The 22827-nt window shown below is 32.8% G+C and overlaps 1 protein-coding gene across 1 annotated transcript; it reads left to right on the top strand.

The window, feature by feature from the left end:
* Positions 1-12420: 12420 nt before the first annotated feature.
* Positions 12421-12858, top strand: LOC141719817 (zinc finger protein 2-like). The gene has a single exon (XM_074522191.1). The coding sequence runs from the start codon at positions 12421-12423 to the stop codon at positions 12856-12858; it is 438 nt and encodes a 145-aa protein (XP_074378292.1).
* The last annotated feature ends 9969 nt before the right edge of the window (positions 12859-22827 follow it).

Raw genomic sequence — 22827 nt, 5'->3', positions numbered from 1 at the left:
AAATACTTGGTGAACAAAAATATTGGCAAGTCAGTTTACTCAAGCATGTCTAAGAAGAACCCTATAGTTAAATATCTTCATTTGTTTGGAATAAAATGTTTTGTGTTGAAAGACAACTCTGAATATGTTTGAAAATTTGACTCAAAAATATTTGAAGCTATCTTTCTTGGTTATTCATTGGAAATGACTGCTTACAAGGTCTATGTGCTAGAGCAAAGAAAAATTATGAAGAACACAAATGTGACTTTTGATGATGACATGTATCCCGATTTGGAATGTCTTCATGAAAGTGAAGCTGAAAATTTAAATTTTGAAAATCTCAACCTTGATAGTGATTCTGAAGATGATGAAATGAATGGAGATAATGGAGAAGAAGAAGCTAATGATTTAGTAAATCCTGTGAATGAGGATTCATCTCAAGACATAAATTTACCTGAATTTCATAGCACAAACTCAGGGGGAGAAAGAATTGAAAGTTCTGCAAGTGATGCCAATAATGAAGAAAATGAGAACACTTCTAGTCATCAAAATCAACACACTAGAAAATGGATAAGAGTCACACTAGAGACACTATTATTGGTGATCCTAGTACTCGTGTGAGAACTAGAAGTGCCACTACAAATGAATGTCTACATGCATGCTTCTTATCTCAAATTGAGCCTAAGAAAATTTAAGAAACTCTACTTGTTCCTGATTGGATAACTGGTATGCAAGAAGAGCTAAATCAAATTGAAAGAAACAAAGTTTGGGAGTTGGTTCCTGCATCAAGAAACAGAAACATCATTGGAACAAAGTATGTGTACAGGAACAAAATGGATGAAAATGGTGTTGTTACCAGAAACAAAGCAAGACTTATTGCTAAAGGCTACTCACATGATAGACTAATTGATTATGATGAAATTTTTGATTTAGTTACAAGACTTGAAGCAATAAAAATTTTCCTTGCATTTTGCTGCACACTTAAATTTTAAAGTGCATAAAATGGATGTGAAGAGTGCATTTCTTATTGATAAATTGGAAGAAGAAATCTATGTGCAACAAACTTATGGCTTTGAAGATTCATAATTTCCAGATTTTGTTTATCGATTTCTTAAGGCTCACTATGATTTGAAGCAGGCTCCAAGAGCATGGTATGATACTTTGTCAGAATTTTTAATCAAGAATGGATTCACTAGAGGCACAATTGATAAAACTCTCTTTCTTAAGCAACATGGTGATGATATTATCCTAGTTCAAATTTATGGGAATGATATCATTTTTGATTCTACTAATGAGAAGTTTTGTCAAAGATTCTCAAAACTCATGCAAAACGAATATGAGATGAGCATGGTGGGAGAATTAAGTTACTTCCTTGGCCTTAAAGTTAGTCAAAGAAGTGATAGAATTTTCATCAGTCAAACTAAGTATGTCATAAATCTTCTGAATTTTTTTGGCATGGTGGATTGTTCACCTGCATCTACTCCTATTTCCAAAGCTACGAAATTGGATGAAGATAAGAAATGAAAAGGTGTAGACATTTCAGGTTATAGAGGAATGATTGAATCTCTACTTTATTTGACTACAAGAAGATCAGACATCAAGTTTGCTACATATCTGTGTGCAAGATCTTAAGTTAGTCCTAAAGAATCACACTTAATGGATGTCAAGAGGATTTCTAATATTTGAAGGGTACTCCAAACTTGGGATTGTGGTATCTTAAGAGAACTGGTTTTGAAGCTGTTGGATACACAAATGCAAATTTTACTCTATGATGGATTGATAGAAAAAGCACTGGTGGAAGCTGTTAAATTCTTGGTCCAAGACTTGTATCTTGGTATAGTAGGAAACAACAGTCTATGTCAACTTCCAAAGATGAAGTTGAATACATAGCTGATGGAAGTTGTTGTGCGCAAGTACTTTGGATCGGAAACCAACTAATGGATTATAGACTAGTTTTACAAAAGATACCTATCATGTGTGATAAGATTAGTGCAATATATACTGTTACTAATCCTGTTCATCATTCTAGAACAAATCACATTGATGTAAGGTACCATTTCATTAGAGAACATGCTACTAATGGTACCATTGAGCTTATTTATGTTTCAACAAAAAAACAGTTAGCTAACATTTTCACCAAACTTTTAGATGAAGCAACATTCACAAGACTTGTAAGTAAAATTGTTATTTTAAGTTCTTCATCTTAAGGCAAGAACTCCGGTAACATATTGCAGCAGATGAATTCTTAGTGAATCAAAATTAATTTAATTTAATTAAAAATTAACTGAATAATTTATAAATATTTCAAAAGTCTTTGCATATTTTTTTCAAGAATAAATCTAGCTTGAAATGTTTCTAATTAGAAGAAAAACTGTTCAAATGTTAATTTATATTAATTATATGTGAAATTGATATAAGACATAATCAACATGAAGCAAAAGTATGTAGAAAATTGAGTTCTCGATAAGTCTCAAGATGACTTCTCGATAAGTCTAAGATGACTTCTCGATAAGTCTAAGATGACTTCTCGATAAGTCTAAAGAGTTCTCGATATAATATATCCTGAATTATCGACATATCATAATGGAATAATTTAATTCAATACATTATTTCATTAACATATTTTGATATAAAAATAATTGTATTTTTCTATTATATTTTTACAATAAAAATCATAATGAACATGTTCCATTGGCAAACTAGGTATCTCTACAACATATCAATATTGTTAGTGTTTGTGCCCCAGAGACAACACTATAATGTTTTAGTTTAAGACATTTGGATTATTAATGTTTATGTTCTATCAGTTATTCCTTTTATATATTATTATGTCTTAATTTACTGAGATATAAATGTTAGATTAATAAATGTCCTTGGAATATGATATGAATTATATATCTCTAAGTACTGACTTATAAATGGAATTATGATAATAGTATCAATATTTCTAAATGTCCTTAGTCTAGTATTATTATTAAAGGAAAATAATAATGCATTAAGACTAATGTTTTTGTTGACTGATGATCACATCTCATTGATCATAGGTATAGTGATACTAAAATAAAAAACACAGGCAGGTGTAAATGTACATGGTGCTGGATAGACCTAATGTGAGATTCTACATGTCTGTTGTGTCATAAGTAATTTTCATTGTGATAATGATGTAATGGTCCTTAGACTTGAAATCATTATATTTTTATACGAGAATTAATGTACTTTGATTACATTAAAACTTACCTTTGACTGGGTAATGATAAAAGTGTATTTTGAGTATATTATGAATCGTATGAGAAATATGAATGATCTAGATGAGATTTAACCCTCCAATTTTAGGAGTAATATTATTGGCCTCTTGTGTGAGCTAGACTATGAAATGCGTGATCACGCTCAGATGTTGATTTGATATGATAGTCTACTCATTGATCAAGGAAACTTGGATTAAACTATGATGATGATGACACATTACATGCCTAGAGTTTAATCTATAATATTTGGTTAAAGGGATTATATTATATTGTACATTATCATGAAAGTTTTAGTAGAATCACCGATTTAATTATTATTAATTGGGTAGCAATGATGTATTACTAGATGCCACTCATTGTTTATAATTTTAATATGAGATATTAAAATTATTGTCAACGTAATAATAACCTACAGGGTCACACACAAAGAATGTTTGAGGGAAAATAATTTAAATTAAATGAGTAATTTATTTTATTTATGATATTAATTAAGTAAGACTTAATTAATTAAATAAATAAAATAGACAAACTACTTAAACTAATTCCGGAATAAGTTATTAATTAATTAAGTGTGACTTAATTAAATATTAAATTGTGTTTCAGATTAGTATTAATTATAATTAGATTATAATTAGAAACTCATTCTTCTCTATATATATACTCTTTGAGGGCTAATTTATAAATAAGGATACATGGTTCACAAAACCCTAGCCATTCAAGGAGAAAGAGGAAGAGAGGTAGAGATGGAGTTTTCGGGTGCTAGTACACCTCAATCCTTTAGGAAAAGCGTTTGTGTGGACACCGTAGAGCGTAGATCGCGAGAGCGAGATACGTGGTGATTCAACAATGTTTGGAACTACATTAATCCTCCATTAATGAACTCTTAAAGCTTCTTTAAGTAAAGATTCTTACTACGGATTAAATATCTATTTTCGCATGGATCCTGCGTAGGGTTTTGATTTTATTCTGGTTTTGATTTAATTTACATCATTTTCGTTACGTTTATATGCTCGAAACCCTTTAGATATATCAACATCTTGTTATTGATAAGAGTTCACAAAATGACATCTCGATATGAGTTCTCACCACGCTCTATATGACTTCTCGATATAACTTTTTACCATTTCTAATTCTCTTGTTGTGAAGTAACATCTTTACACTAATAATACCCTGCATCTCGACATAACCCCTATATACTCTTTCGAGATCTCAGTTGAATTAATTATATCAATTTTTCACCATTTCACATCTTTGCAAGCTTTCTTCTTCTCAAACACTTACCCACTAGTTTTTCTCAAATATACAAATGGCATCCAACACCAATATCCAAGGATGGAACTAACTTTATGGCTTTTGTTGACCCAACACAGGCACATGATAATTTCAAGTATTTTTTGAAGTTTGTATCTGAAGCTTTTCTAGCAGGAGCTCTTACTGCTAATCCAACACTATATTCAGATGTGTTGAAAGAATTCTGGAATAGTGCTGTTCTACACACGAACATAGATGAGAATCAAGAAGTATCAATGGTGGTATCCTGAAAAATCAAGGATTTAAATATGGAGTTCAATGCTAAGGACATGAATGATGCTCTAGGAATCTCCACAGAAAATATGATTGCTGCTTCTACCTCCCAAGAAATTTCATACTTCATCAACTATAGAGATAAGGTTTGATCTTGCAAGGCTGAATAAGAAGCACCTGAGGAGAAAATGGTCTTTTGTATATTGGAAGCCTCATTCTGGGAAGGCTGAGCACCAGTCTATCAATTCCTTTAGTAAGTAGAGATAAGGAAAAAAATTTCCCTAGTTTTTTTTATGTCTGCCTTCAATTATAAGGTGAATGACATTCACCTATCTCAGGGTATTAATGCTAGTCAAATAAGACTAAAAATCAGGCCAGTGTCCAAAATTCTATTTGGACAACTGAATATTAAAAATCAGGTAAAGGTAGGTCTTAATATCACTGAATTTATGTTCGAGAAATTTAAGACTTATCCTTACCCTATGCCTGACATGAGGAGTAGTTCCATTACTAGTACAGCTATAGCTCCTGATCTTGTAGCAGTACAAACACATGCACACCCACAGCCGAAACCATTCCTTTAGACCCATAGATGCTAGTAAACCAACTGCTTCATCCTCTCAAAATGGCTGAGTTAGTAAAAAGAAAAGAAAACAAATAAAGCTTACTATAACTAATGAGAGTAGAGAGAAACCAAGTGAGGTCGAGGGTCACCTAGTCAAGGAACCGAAGAAGAAGATAAAGATGACCACTCAGTTGACCACCTCTGTATCTGTTCAACAAGATGCAGTTGTAAATAAGGGATTAAAACAGACTCTTGTGGAATCTTCTCAACAAGATGTCACTATTTAACAAAGCACTCTCTCAAGTGCATCATGTATGGAGTCTGCACCCCTTCTTGAGCAGTCTCAAAAAGGTGAAAGAAGTCATGAGGCTGGCACACACAAAAAGAGCACATCTATTGAAACTCACTCTTTTACTCAGGGGGAGTTGCCGACACTCAATTCTAATATCACAAAACTTATTTCTCATTTTTTTTCATTTAATGAAGGGCTTGAATCCACTTATCAAGTCTTGCCAAAATCAAGTGATACAGTGTTTACCACTCAGGAACCACATTTAGATGGTGCGAGGCCAAATGCTGAGTTGGACCTTGATGACACCATCACAAATATATGGGTTTCATCAGTCTTTACTAAAGAACCTGTGTCAACATCTACACCTTACTGTGCACAAGTTCCTTCACATGTTTCAAGATTTGAGGGCAGTACTCTTGAGGTGGAGCTACTCAAAAACTCTCCAATTCAATTGAAGGTTCCTCTAAAAGGGACAACTCCCCTAAAAAACCAAGCTGAAATTGTCTTGACAATTGATGCCAGAAGTTCAATTGCCAAAGATCCATGAAATGAGGTAAGAGATAAAGCACATTCAAGTGCCAGTTTTTCGTAAGAAGAACAAGGGTTTGATGTCATGGTACATGACGGTAACCTGGATAACTCCCCTCCAATTCAAATGGAGGATCACTCATAAGGTGGTCAACACATTGTCACATTCACAGTTCACACTGTGACTCCAAATATGACGTCTATCACGGGTGATCCATCCACCTCAACTTTTATACCACCAAATCATGATATTCCCTCTAACTCTACACACACATCTCCAAGCATACTAGCCAAATGCCTCCGAGACACTCAAGCCTAACCAACATTAGTCAATGACATGCTTGTGGACTAATTAAAATACCTTGCTAATGTTGTTCAACATATTTTAACCTCTGGCATGTCTAACCAAAATTATCGAGCTATGCTACTGCTTCATAAACAAGATGTTGAAGAAAAGCAAGATAAAAATTCTGGATGAAGCTAGGCAGGATGGAAATATTAATGCTTGGCTATCACATGCATTTACAATTGACATGGAGGAGGCTTTGTCGAGGTTTAGAGAGGAGTATGTTAGCATTCTAGGTAGCAATGCCAATGTACTTACTCCTCTAGAGGTATATGATATCATCACAGATGTTTATCATGCACAGCTCAAGGCATTCCATCATATTTGGAAAGCATTGGAGAAAACATTGGTTGGTCATCAAGAGGAAGTGAAGAAAATTGTGAGGGAGAAAATAGATGAGCTTAACCTACATAGCTGAAGATCAAGCAAAGGTTCATCAAATTTTTTGATAAAACTGACTGTTCTATCACCCACCACTATAGAAACCAATATCAAGAAGCTAAGGAAGTCTTTTGTAGCCCTTTCATACAGTGATCCAGAATCAAGTATCTCAAAATAATGACACTAAGGTCAAACTGGATCAATTTTACAAGGCAATATATGAGCCATTTGTTTTGATGATGGAAGAAATTAAGAAAGTGGTTTAGGAATTTTTTGGTAATAGAGTCTCTTCAAGTACGACTTCTGCTCGCCCCACTCCACAAATCCAATCTCTTCAAAATCAAGTGTCGAAACTTCAAGCTTTAAACTCAGCTCATGTCTCTCGAGTTTATCAGCTCTTAGCATAAGTATAAAGCCAACGAAATGACATGAAATCCCTCATAGACTCCCGAAACTATTTTCAGATGTAGACAATTGTGTCCCTGGAAGCTATTACAGGTGCTCTAAAGGTTCCTCTTCAAGAAACTCCACAATAAATCAGGGCTCAAATATCTCAAACCCCTATTAAACCTGATAACAAGCCTAAGTGGGATATGGAATCCAAGCTCTGATCTTTAACTCAAGAAGAAATTGGTATGGAAGAGAGACTCAACAGGTCAGCTGAAGGTGTTTGCTTTGACAAAAAGTTCAGTGAATTTTTAGAGTGCCTGAGAGTCTTAGTGAACCATAACCATCACAAATAAAACAGAGCTATTGACAAGAATATAAATTTCTTGAGGGTGCTTTTAGTCAACAATGATATGCTAAAGGAGAAGAGAGTGGTGATCAACTTCAAGGACTCGGGAGTTGACTAGTGTATGCAGGTCTCACTAGAATTTCTCTAATCTAGGAGAGCCTCATAAGTGGACATCTTCATCCATAAAGTCAAGATGATGATTCCAGAAGACACTGAATTGCTAAGGGAATTCAAAGTAGGGCAAGAAGGAGCCTTTCTCGAAGCCTATCTCAAACCCAACAAGAGAGTTGCTTAAATATGCCCAATTACCAAGAAGTGCAAACACTTTCTGATCCCTAAGAAATGTGTCATGAAGAAAAACCAAGCTAATGATTGTGATAGAGTCAAAACTGAAGGTGAAGAAGATTAAAATTGTTGAAGATATTGAAATGATCATCATCTTTGGAAGATATCTAAGAGATGCTGAGAAGATGGTACCAAATACTTCTATTAATGAAAAGGGTGATGACAAGGATGATAATGAGCAAAATAAAGATGAATACAAATCTTTTAGATCAAATCCAAGTCACTCCAGCAAAAGAAGTGAGAGTCATAAGGATAGAAAAAGTAGCAAATATGAGAAGAAAGGGAGAGATAAGGATGAAGACAAGAAGAAGAGCAACATGGATGGAAATGACAACAAGAAGACACCAATAAGCCAAAAATCTACAACTCTACAAACCTCAATCCAACCCCCTAGCCAATCAAACACTCCAACCATTCAAAACTCCTAGCCCAAACACTTCTACAAATTAACCAATCAAACTTTATTAAAGAAACTAACCAAGCCTCCATCATTCAAGGCACAAGTCAAAACACATTTCAAGTCTACCGGAAGAAAGTCAAAGAAAATAAAGGTTGAAACATGAGCACTATCAAATTGCTTTAATCAAGAAGATTTCTACCAATTTCAGAAGAAATCTCAGAAGATGACTACGATGATCAACAAGTTGAATTCATAGTCAAAATCTCTGTTGATCCTCTGAGAGAGATGAAGATTTACCTCAAAGATGGCTAATTCAACCTACTCAACAAGTAAGTAATAGAAAATTACTCAACTATGTAATTTGAGAGAGTTATTAGCTTAGTGACCGAGAATGATGCATTAACAAAACTAAGGAAGGTGGATCTGGCTAAGAGATTGAGAGATATAAATGAATAAAAAGAAATGAAGGAGGATGAGAGAGAAGCTAATGCTATCAAAAAGGCCTTAGAGTTAGAAAGGATGGAGAAAAGATCAAATGAACTGAAGGCTAGAGTATTGAGCAGCAATTCTGGAAATGGTGTATGTTTTAATATCAAGACTCACAGATTCTCAAGGTTCAGAATTCATTATCTTGACAGTTACTCTCTAAATGAATGACTATTAGAGGGACTGAGATCATTGAAGAACTTGAAAGTCTTATTAGACTAAATGACTTGATTAGAACTTAGTCAGGATATGAAAAATTTACTTAATTCTGTAAATCGAAATTTCACTGTAACTGTTAGATAACATTTATATATAAAAGATTATTCCTTGTACTTTTATTTATTTTTAATTTTATCTTGGGGCTAGTCTTATTATCATACATGAATTTGTGACAAGTGATCTTCTCACAAAGTGGGGGAGATTGTTGTGCAAGACATGACTTAACATAATAAGACTAAGTCACATGACAATTCTAAGATTTAATTGACTTGTAATTTTATATATTCTGTAATGGCATTTCTTGAGTATGTAAATATGTTTGAATATACTAGACTGGAGTATTTTCCGGTAAACAACCAACAAACTAGAAATAAATCTCTGGAAGAAGATCAAGCCTGATCATGCCTCAGAATGAAGATAAACAGCTTGGTGAAGAATATTATTGTAGATTGAAAAATATTTTAAGTCAAATTTCAAGAAGTCACAGATCCAGGAATGTCGAGAAGTATATCAAAAAGTCAATTTGACTTGTAGAGAAGTTACTCCACTTGTAGACAAGTCAAATTTGCTCAATAAATTCCGTTATTGTTAGTGTATTACTTATATATAAAACAATAAATAGATTGAAAATGTCAAGAAATATTATCATTCTTGTTATATAACCAAACAATTTTGGTTTTAAATTTCACCATGGCGGATATTTAACATTTACTAACACTCCCCCGCTTTCTCGAATCTGGGGTTGCAAACAAACACATTTAGTCGATTTTATTCGAACAGATTACAATTTAATTTTTTTCAAACCAGATGAGCCGATCCGAGTTTAAAAAATGTTCAAGACCTGCTAATTAATAAATGAGCTGAATACGAGTTTAATCACAAACAATTCGAATGGAGCCGAACTCGACCCAATTTTGAACATAGTCGTGCTGTCCAATAATAGTTCTTATATAATTTTTACTCGGTCAAATTTAAAATATAATTTATAATATTAGGAGGTATATGTAAATAAAATCCTCATTTTTATATTAATAAATTTAAAAATCATATTTTTAAATTATTGATGTTGAAAGTTTTTTAACTTTTAACATTTTACTGAGATTTACCTTTTATAAATTACAGGTTTTATGTAATAGTGTTTATAAAAATGTGATAACCATATATATATATATGTATATGTATATGTATATATATATAGTTCATATAAACATTAATAAAAATATGATTAAAACATAAAAATGATATTTATTATTATAAATTTTATCTAAGTCGAGTTACCCGAGTTCGATGTATACGGATTGAGTCCGAGTCGAACAAACAAAATGCTCGGGTCTTGTTCGTTTACAAACCAAGCAAATTTTAATATATAAGATCGGCTCGTTTAGAAACTATGTGGACCAAGTTTATTTAAACAAATTGATTCTGAGTTTTACTCACCAAAGCCTCGATTCATTTGCACCTATATTAAATAAAGACTTAATTGCATAAAAATGGTATGAGTTATAATTCCGTGATTGATTTAATTTGTAGATATTCTTTGATTTATAATTTTTTGATATATAATTTTTGTACAAAAAAATTATAATTCAAATCATTTTCGTGTAGTTACAACTTTAATTTAAAAAAAATCCTAACATCCATTTAAAATAACTAACGGAATGTAATCGAGCGGCAAAAAAATTATACATAAAATATACGGGTGCCTATTTTTATACGTTAGACCATTTTTGTGTAAAACAATTAGAACTCATGCCATATTGATGCAATTAAGTCTTAAATAAACTACGGTATAACAAACACGACCCTCCGCAATTACAGCCGACCATCAAGATTGCAATCTTATAGTTAAGTTACAAAGACTTGAGTATGTCATTTGAAGGAAGGAGGAAGCTCCTTCACTGTTTAGTAACATAAATATTCCGCCGAACCACATCATCCCATGTGCTCCAATCAGTTGTATTGAACTCTAGCGGCTACGTAGATCTTAGGTAATTGAAAAAATATATAGATGGGAAAAATATATAGATGGGACACACGGTAAACGGGTTAAAAACTTAAAACCCTTGGTTGCATCTATGCAAACAAGATAGATAATGGTCCAAGAAATATATATGGATTTGAAAGAAGTGCAATGATACTGACTTTTCCAGAGGGACAGATACATGACACAGTATGACACTATGATGTGGAACTATCACATTTTTGGTTCATGTCGACGAGACTACTGCTACTACCACTGCTACTATCACATTTTTGGTTCATTCTATTTATTTTTGCTAAATAGTTGAATTTCATTCTTTTGTAGAATTATTTTTATTTAATGTCCTACATATTCTTGAAAAGATAGTTACTTTTTCCCCTAAAACTCACCTTCTTTCAAAAATTAACAGAGATGAAGTAGAACCAAAAATTGAGTTTGACCACTATTTTTTAATATATTTACTTAATTGAAAAAAATAGAACGCTAAAAGTTTTAGTGTTCTATTTAGCCGAGCTAATTAATATTTTAGTGAGTCACATTGATCGAAGTCACAGATATTGTTTACACCTTCACCTGAACACATTAACCAGGAATTACGCAATTGTTTGAATTGCACCCAGTCAAGGCTTCAAGTACTGTCGGAATTCATATAGAGTCCGTAATACAATTAGAAACAAACAAATACCGCGACTTTGCAAAAACTAAGAAATTTGATGTATGATGATATGTGTTTAGTCTATTAAGAAAATAATTATATCTTGATCGTGATCTTGTACTGAAATTAAAATATTCTGTACAAGACTGGTGTAAGCTTCTGCCTGCTAGGGGATAAGAAGAGTAAACAAAGAAGACAAAAGTGCTACAATGAATGTGGCTACATATCCAAATTACATGGACAGAAGATAAACAGAATGTCTCGAGTTTGATCTAGGTAAAACTTATTTTAATCATTAATTACTTGAGAAAATTAATGCCATGGAATTTTTAAAGTAGTTTTTAAAGACCGACAAGGAGACTCCAATTGTTCCATTAATGGAGGCGACAAACCTTTGATACGCCTTTGATCTGTGTGCAGGTGTTTGTCCCTCCACACACTTACTCGTAACCTTATTCATACACACACTAATTCTGTAATATATGTATTATAAAATTTTGGGTCATGTTTCTTTTTGTCGTTGCAGGAACAGTTTATTTAATCTCACCACATATAATCCAAAATAAAACATTGTCTATCTTCTCATCCAACTTTATATACTCCTATATATATCTTCTTTTACTTGCACTCCTTTCTCTTATCCATGCACTAATGTACATCTAGAGAATACCTTTGAAATTTTTGTCATAAGCTGTCACTTTTTTTCCAAAATTTGTTTATCTGTTAAGCACCTTATTTATGTCTATTAATCTCAATCTGCCTAGTGACAGTGAGCTCAATTTGGAGCTTTTACTAGACACTTCATCATCATATTCTCCATCTTTATATTCGTGGAGTCAGGTTGAGCCACGGGTTTTCCCATGCAACTACTGTAAGAGAAAATTCTACAGTTCTCAAGCATTAGGTGGTCACCAAAATGCACACAAGCTAGAAAGGACCTTAGCTAAGAAGAGTAGGGAGATGAGCTCGGCGGTTCGATCTCATGCAGCGTGGAACCAGCTGTCAGGCTCCGGTAGTTTGACACCTCTGCAGCCACTTCGATATTTTAACTCTGACCAGATGAAGAATGCTGAGTCAAGAGAAGAAAATGGTCATCAATATTGGGGCAAGGCTAATTACACGGCTGGTAATGTTCGTGAGGAGCTTGGGCAGCTTGATTTGTCTCTAAGACTTTAAAACAAAATTAGGCCATGACAAACTTTTTCTTCAAAATGGCATATGTATTGATTTTTATTTTCGATCAAGTTGGTGATGATGGTAAATAGTTTCGTCTATTCATTCACTATCATATAACTGAAGGTACGAGCACTCATTTTGTTGCATGCTTTTGGTCCGGAGCAAACAATATTGCAAATTCAGTACAATAAAATACGCCTAAATTCAATCGGCATAAATTCAATCTACTCGTATAGTTAACTTTCGGTTGAATTTAGTAATAAATGTGACCGGATTTTGTATGTGGTTGAATTTGACTCCATCAAAAAATGGAGGGAATTTTCCAGCCAACTGAACCCTCCTAAATTTCACCACTAGTCGTTGAATATAGTTTACCAAAATAGTCGGATATTTTCCCGCTCTTTTTTTTTTGAATTTGCTGAAAAGGAAAAAAAACGATTTCAATCGAAATCAGTTCAAATAATATATTAAAGTGACCGTAAGCGGTTGTATTTAGTAAACGAACAAACACAAAAGTTACTTAAAAATCTAAATAGTATTATATATAGTAAAAAATTATATATTTATATACAAATATAATATTTATCACATTTACAAATACTTATGGTGGCGAAAAATTATATATTATGGAAAAATTTTGATTTTTTGTGTTTGATAATAATATAAAATTTAAATATTTCTATAATATATTTGAAAAATTACAAAAAAAGTTACAAGAGTTCCACATGTATGTGGTTCATCCACTATAATTTTTTTAAAAATCGAAACATCGATATGAGACGTAACACTAGTAAGATGTACTAGTTAAATCACTGGTTGACTTTTAAAATAGCAAACCAAGTGATTTTTTTTATGAACATTTTGTTATATCACAAAACATCAAGTGAAACAAGTGATTTTTTTCCTATATATTTAAAAAAATCAAAACAGTATAACTCATGCTTGACTGCTAAAATGATAAACCAAATAAAATTATATTGATATGATTTTTTTTATATCACAAATATATATATATATATATATCTATTGACATCCATATGGATGAATCGATGAAAAATATTTCTAAAATAATCGAAACACAAATTCAGGACTAAACACTAATTAGCTCTACTAGCCAAACTGAAACTTGACTGTTAAAATGACAAATAAAATAAAATTATTTGGATATGAAATGGTTATAACACTAATATTTATATCTATTGACATTCATACGGTTGGATCGTTGAAAAATATTTTTAAAAAAATTGAAACTCTAAATCAGGAATAAACACTAGTTAACTATACTAGTCACACTGAAGCTTGACTGCTAAAATGGTAAATCAAAACAAATTATTTGGATATGAAACTTTGTTATATCAGTAATATATATCTATTGACATCCATACGACTGGATCTTTGAAAAATATGTTTAAAAAATTTGAAACACTAATTCAGGATTAAACATAGTTAGTTGTACTAGTCAAACTGAAACTTGACTATTAAAATGGAAAACCAAATAAAATTATTTGGATATGAAACTTTGGTTATATCACTAATATATATATATATATATATATATATATTCCTATTAAAATCCATACGGTAGGATCATTGATTTTTTTTAAAAAAAATCGAAACTCCAATTCAGGAAAAAATACTAGTTAACTGTACTAGTCAAACTGAATATTGACTGTTAAAATGATAAATCAAATAAAATTATTTTGATATGAAACTTTGGTTACATCACTAATATATATATCTATTGATATCCATATGGTTGGATCGTTAAAAAATATTGTTAAAAAAATTGAAACACCAATTCAGGATTAAACACTAGTTAGTTGTACTAGTCAAACTGAAGTTTGACTCTTACAACGGCAAACCAAATAAAATTATCTGGATTTGAAATGTTGGTTATATCACTAATACATATATATATATATATATATTGACATCCGTACGGTTGGATCGTTGAAAAATATTGTTAAAAAAATCGAAACTCCAATTCAACAATAAACACTAGTTAGATATACTAGTAAAACTGAAGCTTGACAATTAAAATGGCAAACCAAATAAAATTAATTGGATATGAAACTTTGGTTATATCACTAATATATATATATATATATATATTGATATCCATATGGTTGGATCGTTAAAAAAAATTTTAAAAAAATCGAAACTCTAATTCGGGAATAAACACTAGTTAGCTGTACTAGTCAAACTGAAGTTTGACTGTTAATATGAAAAACCAAATAAAATAATTTGGATATGAAACATTGGTTATATCACTAATATATATATATATATATATATATATTAACATTCATACGATTGGATCGTTGAAAAATAGTTTAAAAAAATCGAAACACCAATTCAGGATTAAACACTAGTTAGCAGTACTAGTTAAACTGAAGTTTGACTGTTAAAATGGCAAACCAAATAAAATTATTTGGATATGAAAATTTTGTAATATCACTAATATATATCTATTGATATCCATACGGTTTGATCGTTGAATTTTTTTTAAAAAAAATCAAAAATCCTATTCAGGAATACACACTAATTAGCGATACAAGTCAAACTGAAGCTTGACTGTTAAAATGGAAAACCAAATAAAATTATTTGGTTATGAAAATTTTGTAATATCACTAATATATATATATATATATATCTCTATATATATATATTGATATCCATACGGTTGGATCTTTGAAAAATATTTTCAAATAAACCAAAACTCCTATTCAGGAATAAACACTAGTTAGCTGTGCCAGTCAAACTGAAGCTTGACTGTTAAAATTTCAAACCAAATAAAATTATTTGGATATGAAACTTTGGTCATTTCACTAATATATACAGGTCTTGAAAATCTTATGGTTGGATCATTTATAAATATTTTTTTTTAAAAAATTAAAATATCGGTATGGGCCTTATTAACACTAGTAAGTAGTATTAGTCAAATCACTGGTTGACTGTTAAATAGCAAAATCAATAAATTTATTTTTTCTGAATTTTTTTCATATCATTAATATATACAGATATTGACATCCGTATGGTCGGATCATTCATAAAAATATTAAAAAATTTGAAATATCAAAATGGAACCAAACACTAGTAAGAAGTAATAGCAAATCAAATGAATTTATTATTTTCTGAAAATTTTGTCATATGATTAATATATACAGGTCTTGACATATACAAATAAGTTATAACTAAACTTAATCCTAAATTACAACGCACGCTCTTATAGTTGATATTTAAGATAAATTAATAGTTCCAACGGTTCATATCGCTCCATCTCTATCTCTCTCAATTAAATACAACGAACGAAAAATAAAATTATAAATTATTAGTTTCATTAAAACAATCAAAAATTATCTTAGTCTGTATTTGTACTTGTAATCAGCTAAGCTTGGGACCAACCCTAAGTAAGTTGTGTTGTTATCTTAGTATGTATTTTGTACTTGTAACACTTAAAGTCTGTAAAAATACAAAAGAGCAGACTTGAGTCTTTTTCTTGAAACAATATTAAGCCTAAGGATTCTATTTAGAAGAAGATCAAGAAGATCATGCCTTAGAAGAATTTTGAAGAAGTTTGGAGTTGAATAAATCTGTTTGGAGAAAAATACTCTAAGTCAAGATCTCTACAAGTCACAGATTTAATGTTATAGAGAAGTCATTCGAGAACTCCAGAATGGCTTATCGAGAAGTCAGGAAAGCTACTAGAGAACTCAGAAAGATATCGACAAGCCAAATTGAAGACATGAAGATTGGAGATATCGACAAGTCATTTCTTCACTAGAGAACTCAGAGTTATCGACAAGTCTACATTCGTTAGAGAACTCTGAGTTATCGATAAGTCAAGTTCCACTAGAGAACTCAGAGATATCGATAAGTCCAAATTCACTAGAGAACTCAGAGATATCGACAAGTTAAAATTCACTAGAGGACTCTGAGATTTCGACAAGTTAATTTGACTAGAGAACTCTGAGAAATCGACAAGTCAAGAAGCCAGTAGAGAACTAAGAGTTATCGATAAGTCAAAGTGAAGATGTGAAGACTAGAGATCTCGACAAGCCAAAATTCTCTGATAGAGAACTAAAGACCTCTACAAGCCAAACTAAATAAAATGTACTAGAGATCCCGATAAACCAATACACTTATCAAGATGTCAAGTATTCTATAGACCTAAACTGGAGATCTCGATGTACAATCTCAAAGTACAAGGTTGCAGATCAGTTTAATATCCAAGATAAACCATCAATAGACAATCCAACAGCTGGATTGACAAGTCTACAAAACACAGCTTGAAGAATGTGTAGGATCAATGGTAAAGATTAACTGACAAAGGAAGATCAAAGTGAACACGTGATGCTTAAGATATGCTAAGCCAGAAATGGGAGATCTACTTTTCTATAAATAGAAATGACAAGTGACAGTTTAGAAAAACTAATAGAATGTCTTATTACACACTGTGTAAACCACCAGTTAACTAAGTTATAAAGTTAACACTAGTCCTTAGTCAGTTGTAACAATTTAGATCAAATCTCTTGTAACACTGTCAAGAAGAAGCTTAGCTCTTTCTCAACAAAGAGCCTAGAAATTTTATAGCAAAACAGTCTTAATTTTATATTAAAATTAAGTGAGTTTTGAAGATCTGTGTTCTTTATTATTCTGCAAGCTTAAATTTCACTACAAGAATTAATTTACTTTGTTCAATCATAAACATTCAATAAAAGCTCAAAAACAGTAAAACACATAAACCCCCCGTGTGTTATTCATTTCCTAACAAGTGGTATCCGAGCAAAATCTGAAAGTAAACAGATACAAGATCTTGGAAGAATGAATACAAAGAAAATCAGTAGCATCAAAATTCCTACCTTTGATAAAGCTAACTACACTCTTTGGGAAAAGAAAATGATGTTGTTTATCCGGATGGCCAATCCACTCTACATTTAGATCCTCAAGAATGGACCCTTCATTCCTATGGTTAGAGTTGAGGAATCTACAGATGGAGACATGGTCATCCCAGCTCATTTTGCTCCAAAATATCCTTCTGAGTATTCTGACCCTGAAAAGGAGAAAGTTTCCCTGGATAGTAGCTTGCAATTAATATTGATTGAGTCACTTGACAATGTGACATACAACAACATTGTCAACTGTGACACTGCCAAACAAATATGAGAAAGATTGAGATACTCTGTGAGGGAACTGAGGAAGTTAGATCAAATCAAAGAAGGATACTGATTTCACAGTATGAGGGTTTCATGCTAAGCCAAAGGAAAGCATTACTGATGTGTTTGAAAGATTCAATAAGCTGATAAATAATTTGTAACTTCATGACAAATACTATGAAGCTGAAGAAGTAAATCTAAAGTTCTTGCTTACTCTTCCTGATCATTTGGAACATAAAATCTCAGCAATCAGGGAAGGGAGAGACTTGAACAGAATAACACTGGAAGTTCTATATGGAATTCTCAAAACATAGAACTAGAGATGATTCAAAGACAATCATTGAGATCTGGTTAAGGACATGTTGTGGATGGCTCAAGTGCTTTAATTGTAAATGAAAGTCAAACATCCAATGATGAACCAAGATCTCAAACTCCAGTTGCCTCAACAAGTGAGCAAAGAATAAATGATTCACAGGAACAAGTCATTCTGGAATTGGAAAAAGATGAGTTCTATACTCTTGAAGAACTGGATGATCTATATCAGTCAATGGCCTATTTGTCTAGGAAATTCTCTAATATTAGAGTAAAGAAGCCAAGATACTTCAATAATAAAGGACAATCTTTCAACAAAGACAACAGCTGGAAGGAAAAAAGGGAAGTACAATTCTGATAGTAAGAATGGCTACAAAACTGGATCTGTTGACAGATCTAAGATATGGTGCTTCAATAGTTATGAACTAGGTCACTTTGCTACAGAATGCAGGAAACCCAAGAAGGCAACGAAAGATAAAGCTTATCTTGAACTTGAAGCAAAGTATGAAGCTCTTCTGAGGAAACAGCAAAGCAAAACTTATATTGCAGAAGGTAAAAGTTGGGATGACTCTGAAAATGATGAAGATGAAGAACTTGGAAACTATGCACTCATGGCCTTGGATCAAGGAGAATCATCCTCATCTAATCAAATGTACCAACTCTTACCTCCACTGATTTAAATGTGAATCAATATAAGGAAACTATTAAGATGATGAGCACATAAATGTTTCACATCCACACAAGCATGGTTGCTGCTAATGAAGAAATTAGCAGATTAACAAAGTTGAATGAGAAGCTTGAGAATGAAAAACAAGGAACTAAATTATTGATAGTGGAGCTTGAAGCCCTGAAACAAGAAAATGGTTATCTGAAGAACAAGCTCAAGTGTGCAAATGAGATTGATGAAGTAAAGTTGAAATCCTTCAAGAATGTATCTTAATTGGTTGATCAGTACCATGAGAAAAATAAACCATGTGCAAACATTGCTACTGGTCTTGATTATGATGCCTTGAACAGCAAAAAGAAAAACACAAGGGACAAAGGAAAAGCAACAGAGAATGAAAATGTTCCAGCAATGTTGAAAAAGGTTGGGTCACCTATGTTCAAGGCTTGTAAAGTAGACTTCAGTGAAGAAGAATTGATCATCAAGCAAGAAATTGCAGATGAGGATAATGAAGAGAAAAATGCAAACTCAACTCAATCTTCTAAGGCTGAAGAAAATCTCATGGACAATCAAAGTACCAAGACTTCTGTCAAAGGAATAAAGATTGAAGATGCAAGAAAGAAGAAGAAAAATAGAAATGGGAAAATAGGGATAAACAAAAGCATTAATCTGGCTTATGTTGCAGATGCTCCTGGAAAGAAGTGTGAAAGATGTAGCTCTGCTAATCATCTAACTCACCTCTGTAAAAAGGTTGTTAGTAAGCCAACTGAAGGAGCTTGCAAATACAATAAAGCAAATTTAAATGATCCCTACTCATTCTGTGATAAGTTTGACTGTATCCCTTGTAACTTGAAAGTGATGAAGAGTTGCCATAAAATGAGAATAGACCTTAAAGAAACAAAAATTAAGTCTACATTAGAAAGGGAAAATTCACAACAATCATTGAACTCTATTTTATCTGAAACAACTCACTCTACTTCTGCCAAACCAGTTAACAAGAAGAAAGTACCCAACACTGTTTGGGTCAATAAACACAACTAAATCTCATTGTGTGCAGGGAAAAGTGAAGAAAGTCATATGGATCATTGACAATGGATGTTCCAGACATATGACAGGTGATAAGGCCCTACTATCACAGTTTGCGGAGAAAGCTGTCCCATTGGTGACCTTTGGAGACAACAACAAAGGATTCACATTGGGATATGGCAAGATTGTTTCTGAAAATATTCTCATTGATGATGTAGCACTAGTAGCTGGTCTTGAAGTGAATCTTCTCAGTGTTAGCCAATTTGCTGACAAAGGCTTTAAAGTTCTATTCAACAAAGAAGAATGCACTTTTACCAGCAAGAAAACTGGTGAAGTTGCTCTGAAAGGAGCAAGGAAAGGAAGCTTGTTTGTTTCAAACTTGGACTCAATAAATAAGGATGTTATTTGCTGCTTCTACACCGAGGCATCAGAGGAACAAAGCAAGCTATGGCATAAGAAGCTGTCTCACTTGAATTTCAAGGCAATTAACACCTTAGTCAAAAAGGAGTTAGTAAGAGACATGCACAAACTGGAATTTGCTCAAGTTGAAGTTTAAGAAGCTTGTCAGAAAGGAAAAATTAAAAGATCTAGTCACAAGTCAAAAACTGTGAAATCTATAAGTGCACCCTTGCAACTTATTCACTTGGACTTATTTGGGCATGTGAATGTCTTATCAATTTCAAGGAACAAATATGCACTTGTGATGGAGGATGATTTCTCAAGATACACTTTGGTAGAGTTCATGTACTCTAAAGATAAAGCTCCACACATCATAATTGAGCACATCAAGAAGATAGAATTGTGAAAAGATTGAGAAGTGACAATGGAACAGAATTCAGAAATGCTACATTAAGTAAATTCTGCAAAGGCAAAGGTAGTGTTCAAGAATAATCAGCTGCCAGGACACCTCAACAAAATGGAGTAGTTGAGAGAAAGAATAGAACATTGGTTGAAGCTGCCATGACAATGCTGCAAGATGCCAAGTTGCCAACAAGTTTTTGGGAAGAGGATGTTAACACTGCATGTTACACTCGGAACAGATATCTCATTAACAAGGGAAATGGTAAGTCACCCTACTCAATCATGTCTAAGAGAAAGCCTACTATAAAGCATCTTCATGTGTTTGGAAGCAAGTGTTACATTTTGAAAGACAACTTTGAATATGTGGGAAAATTTGACTCAAAAGTTTTTGAAGCAATTTTTATGGGATATTCACTAGAAAGAACAGCCTACAAAGTTTATGTGATTGATCAAAAGAAGATTATGGAGAGCACAGATGTGACCTTTGAGGATAACAAATGTCCAGGCTTGAAATGCCTTATTGATAATGAAGTTGAAGCCCTGACATTTAAAAACCTCAACATTGATAGTGACTCTGATGGAGAAGATGAAGTTGATGCACAACAGGCATTAAATGAAGAGACTACTCAAAGGAAAATCATGAAAATGGAAACTCATCTCAAACACCTGAATTTGAGAGCACAAACTCAGGGGGAGAAAGAGAAGAAGGATCCAGCAGTCATACCAACAATGAAGAAAATAATGAAGGCATAAGTCAATAAACTCATACAAGGAAGTGGGATAGGAGTCACACTAGAGATGCAATTATTGGTGATCCTACTGCTGGTGTGTGGACTAGGAGTGCAACTGCTAATGAATGCCTACATGAATGTTTTCTGTCTCAAGTAGAACTTAAGAAAATTGATGAAGCTCTTCTGGATCCTGATTGGATATCTGCCATGCAGGAAGAACTGAATCAGTTTGAAAGAAGCAAAGTCTGGAAATCTAGTTCCTGCACCAAAGAATATAAGTATTATTAGAACAAAATGGGTGTTCAGGAACAAGATGGATGAAAATGGTATAGTTACCAGAAACAAAGCAAGGTTGGTTGCAAAAGGCTACTCACAAGAAGAAGGAATTTATTATGATGAAACTTTTGCTCCAGTTGCAAGACTTGAAGCTATAAGAATTTTCCTAGCATTTGCTGCGCATTCAAACTTCAAAGTGTATCAAATGGATATCAAAAGTGCCTTTCTGAATGGTGAGCTAGAAGAAGAAGTTTATGTACAACAGCCATCTAGCTTTGAAGATCCAAAATTTCCAAATTTTGTGTACAAGTTACTCAAGACTCTATATGGACTAAAACAGGGACCTTGAGCTTGGTATGACACACTATCAAATTTCCTACTGAAGCATGGTTTTACTAGAGGAACCATAGACAAGACTCTCTTCTACAAGAAATATGGTGAATATATGATCCTAGTTCAGATTTATGTGGATGATATCATCTTTGGTTCTACTAATGAGAAGCTTTGCCAAAGATTCTCCAAGCTTATGCAAAGTGAATATGAAATGAGTATGATGGGGAAACTGATTTCCGTCCTTGGACTTCAAGTCAATCAAAGAAGTGATGGTATCTTCATCATCCAAACTAAATATATCAAGGATTTATTGAAAAAGTTTGGAATATTTGATTGTTCACCTGCATCTACACCTATGTCTACTGCAACAAAGTTGGATGAAGATAAAAATGGCAAGGGTATAGATATCTCAAGCTATAGAGGGATGATTGGATCATTGATTTATTTAACAGCAAGTAGACTAGACATCATGTTTGAAACATGTCTGTGTGCAAGAATTCAAGCCAATCCAAAAGAATCACATTTGATGGCTGTGAAGAGGATTTTCAGATACTTGAAGGGAACTCTAAACTTGGGATTATGGTATCCTAAGGGAACTGGTTTTGAAGCTGTTGGTTACATTGATGCAGATTTTACTGGATGCAGGGTTGACAGAAAGAGTACCAGTGGA

Source organism: Apium graveolens, chromosome 4 (assembly GCF_009905375.1).
Source record: "Apium graveolens cultivar Ventura chromosome 4, ASM990537v1, whole genome shotgun sequence".
Lineage (NCBI taxonomy): Eukaryota > Viridiplantae > Streptophyta > Magnoliopsida > Apiales > Apiaceae > Apium > Apium graveolens.
This window is presented reverse-complemented; position numbering and strand designations above follow the sequence as displayed.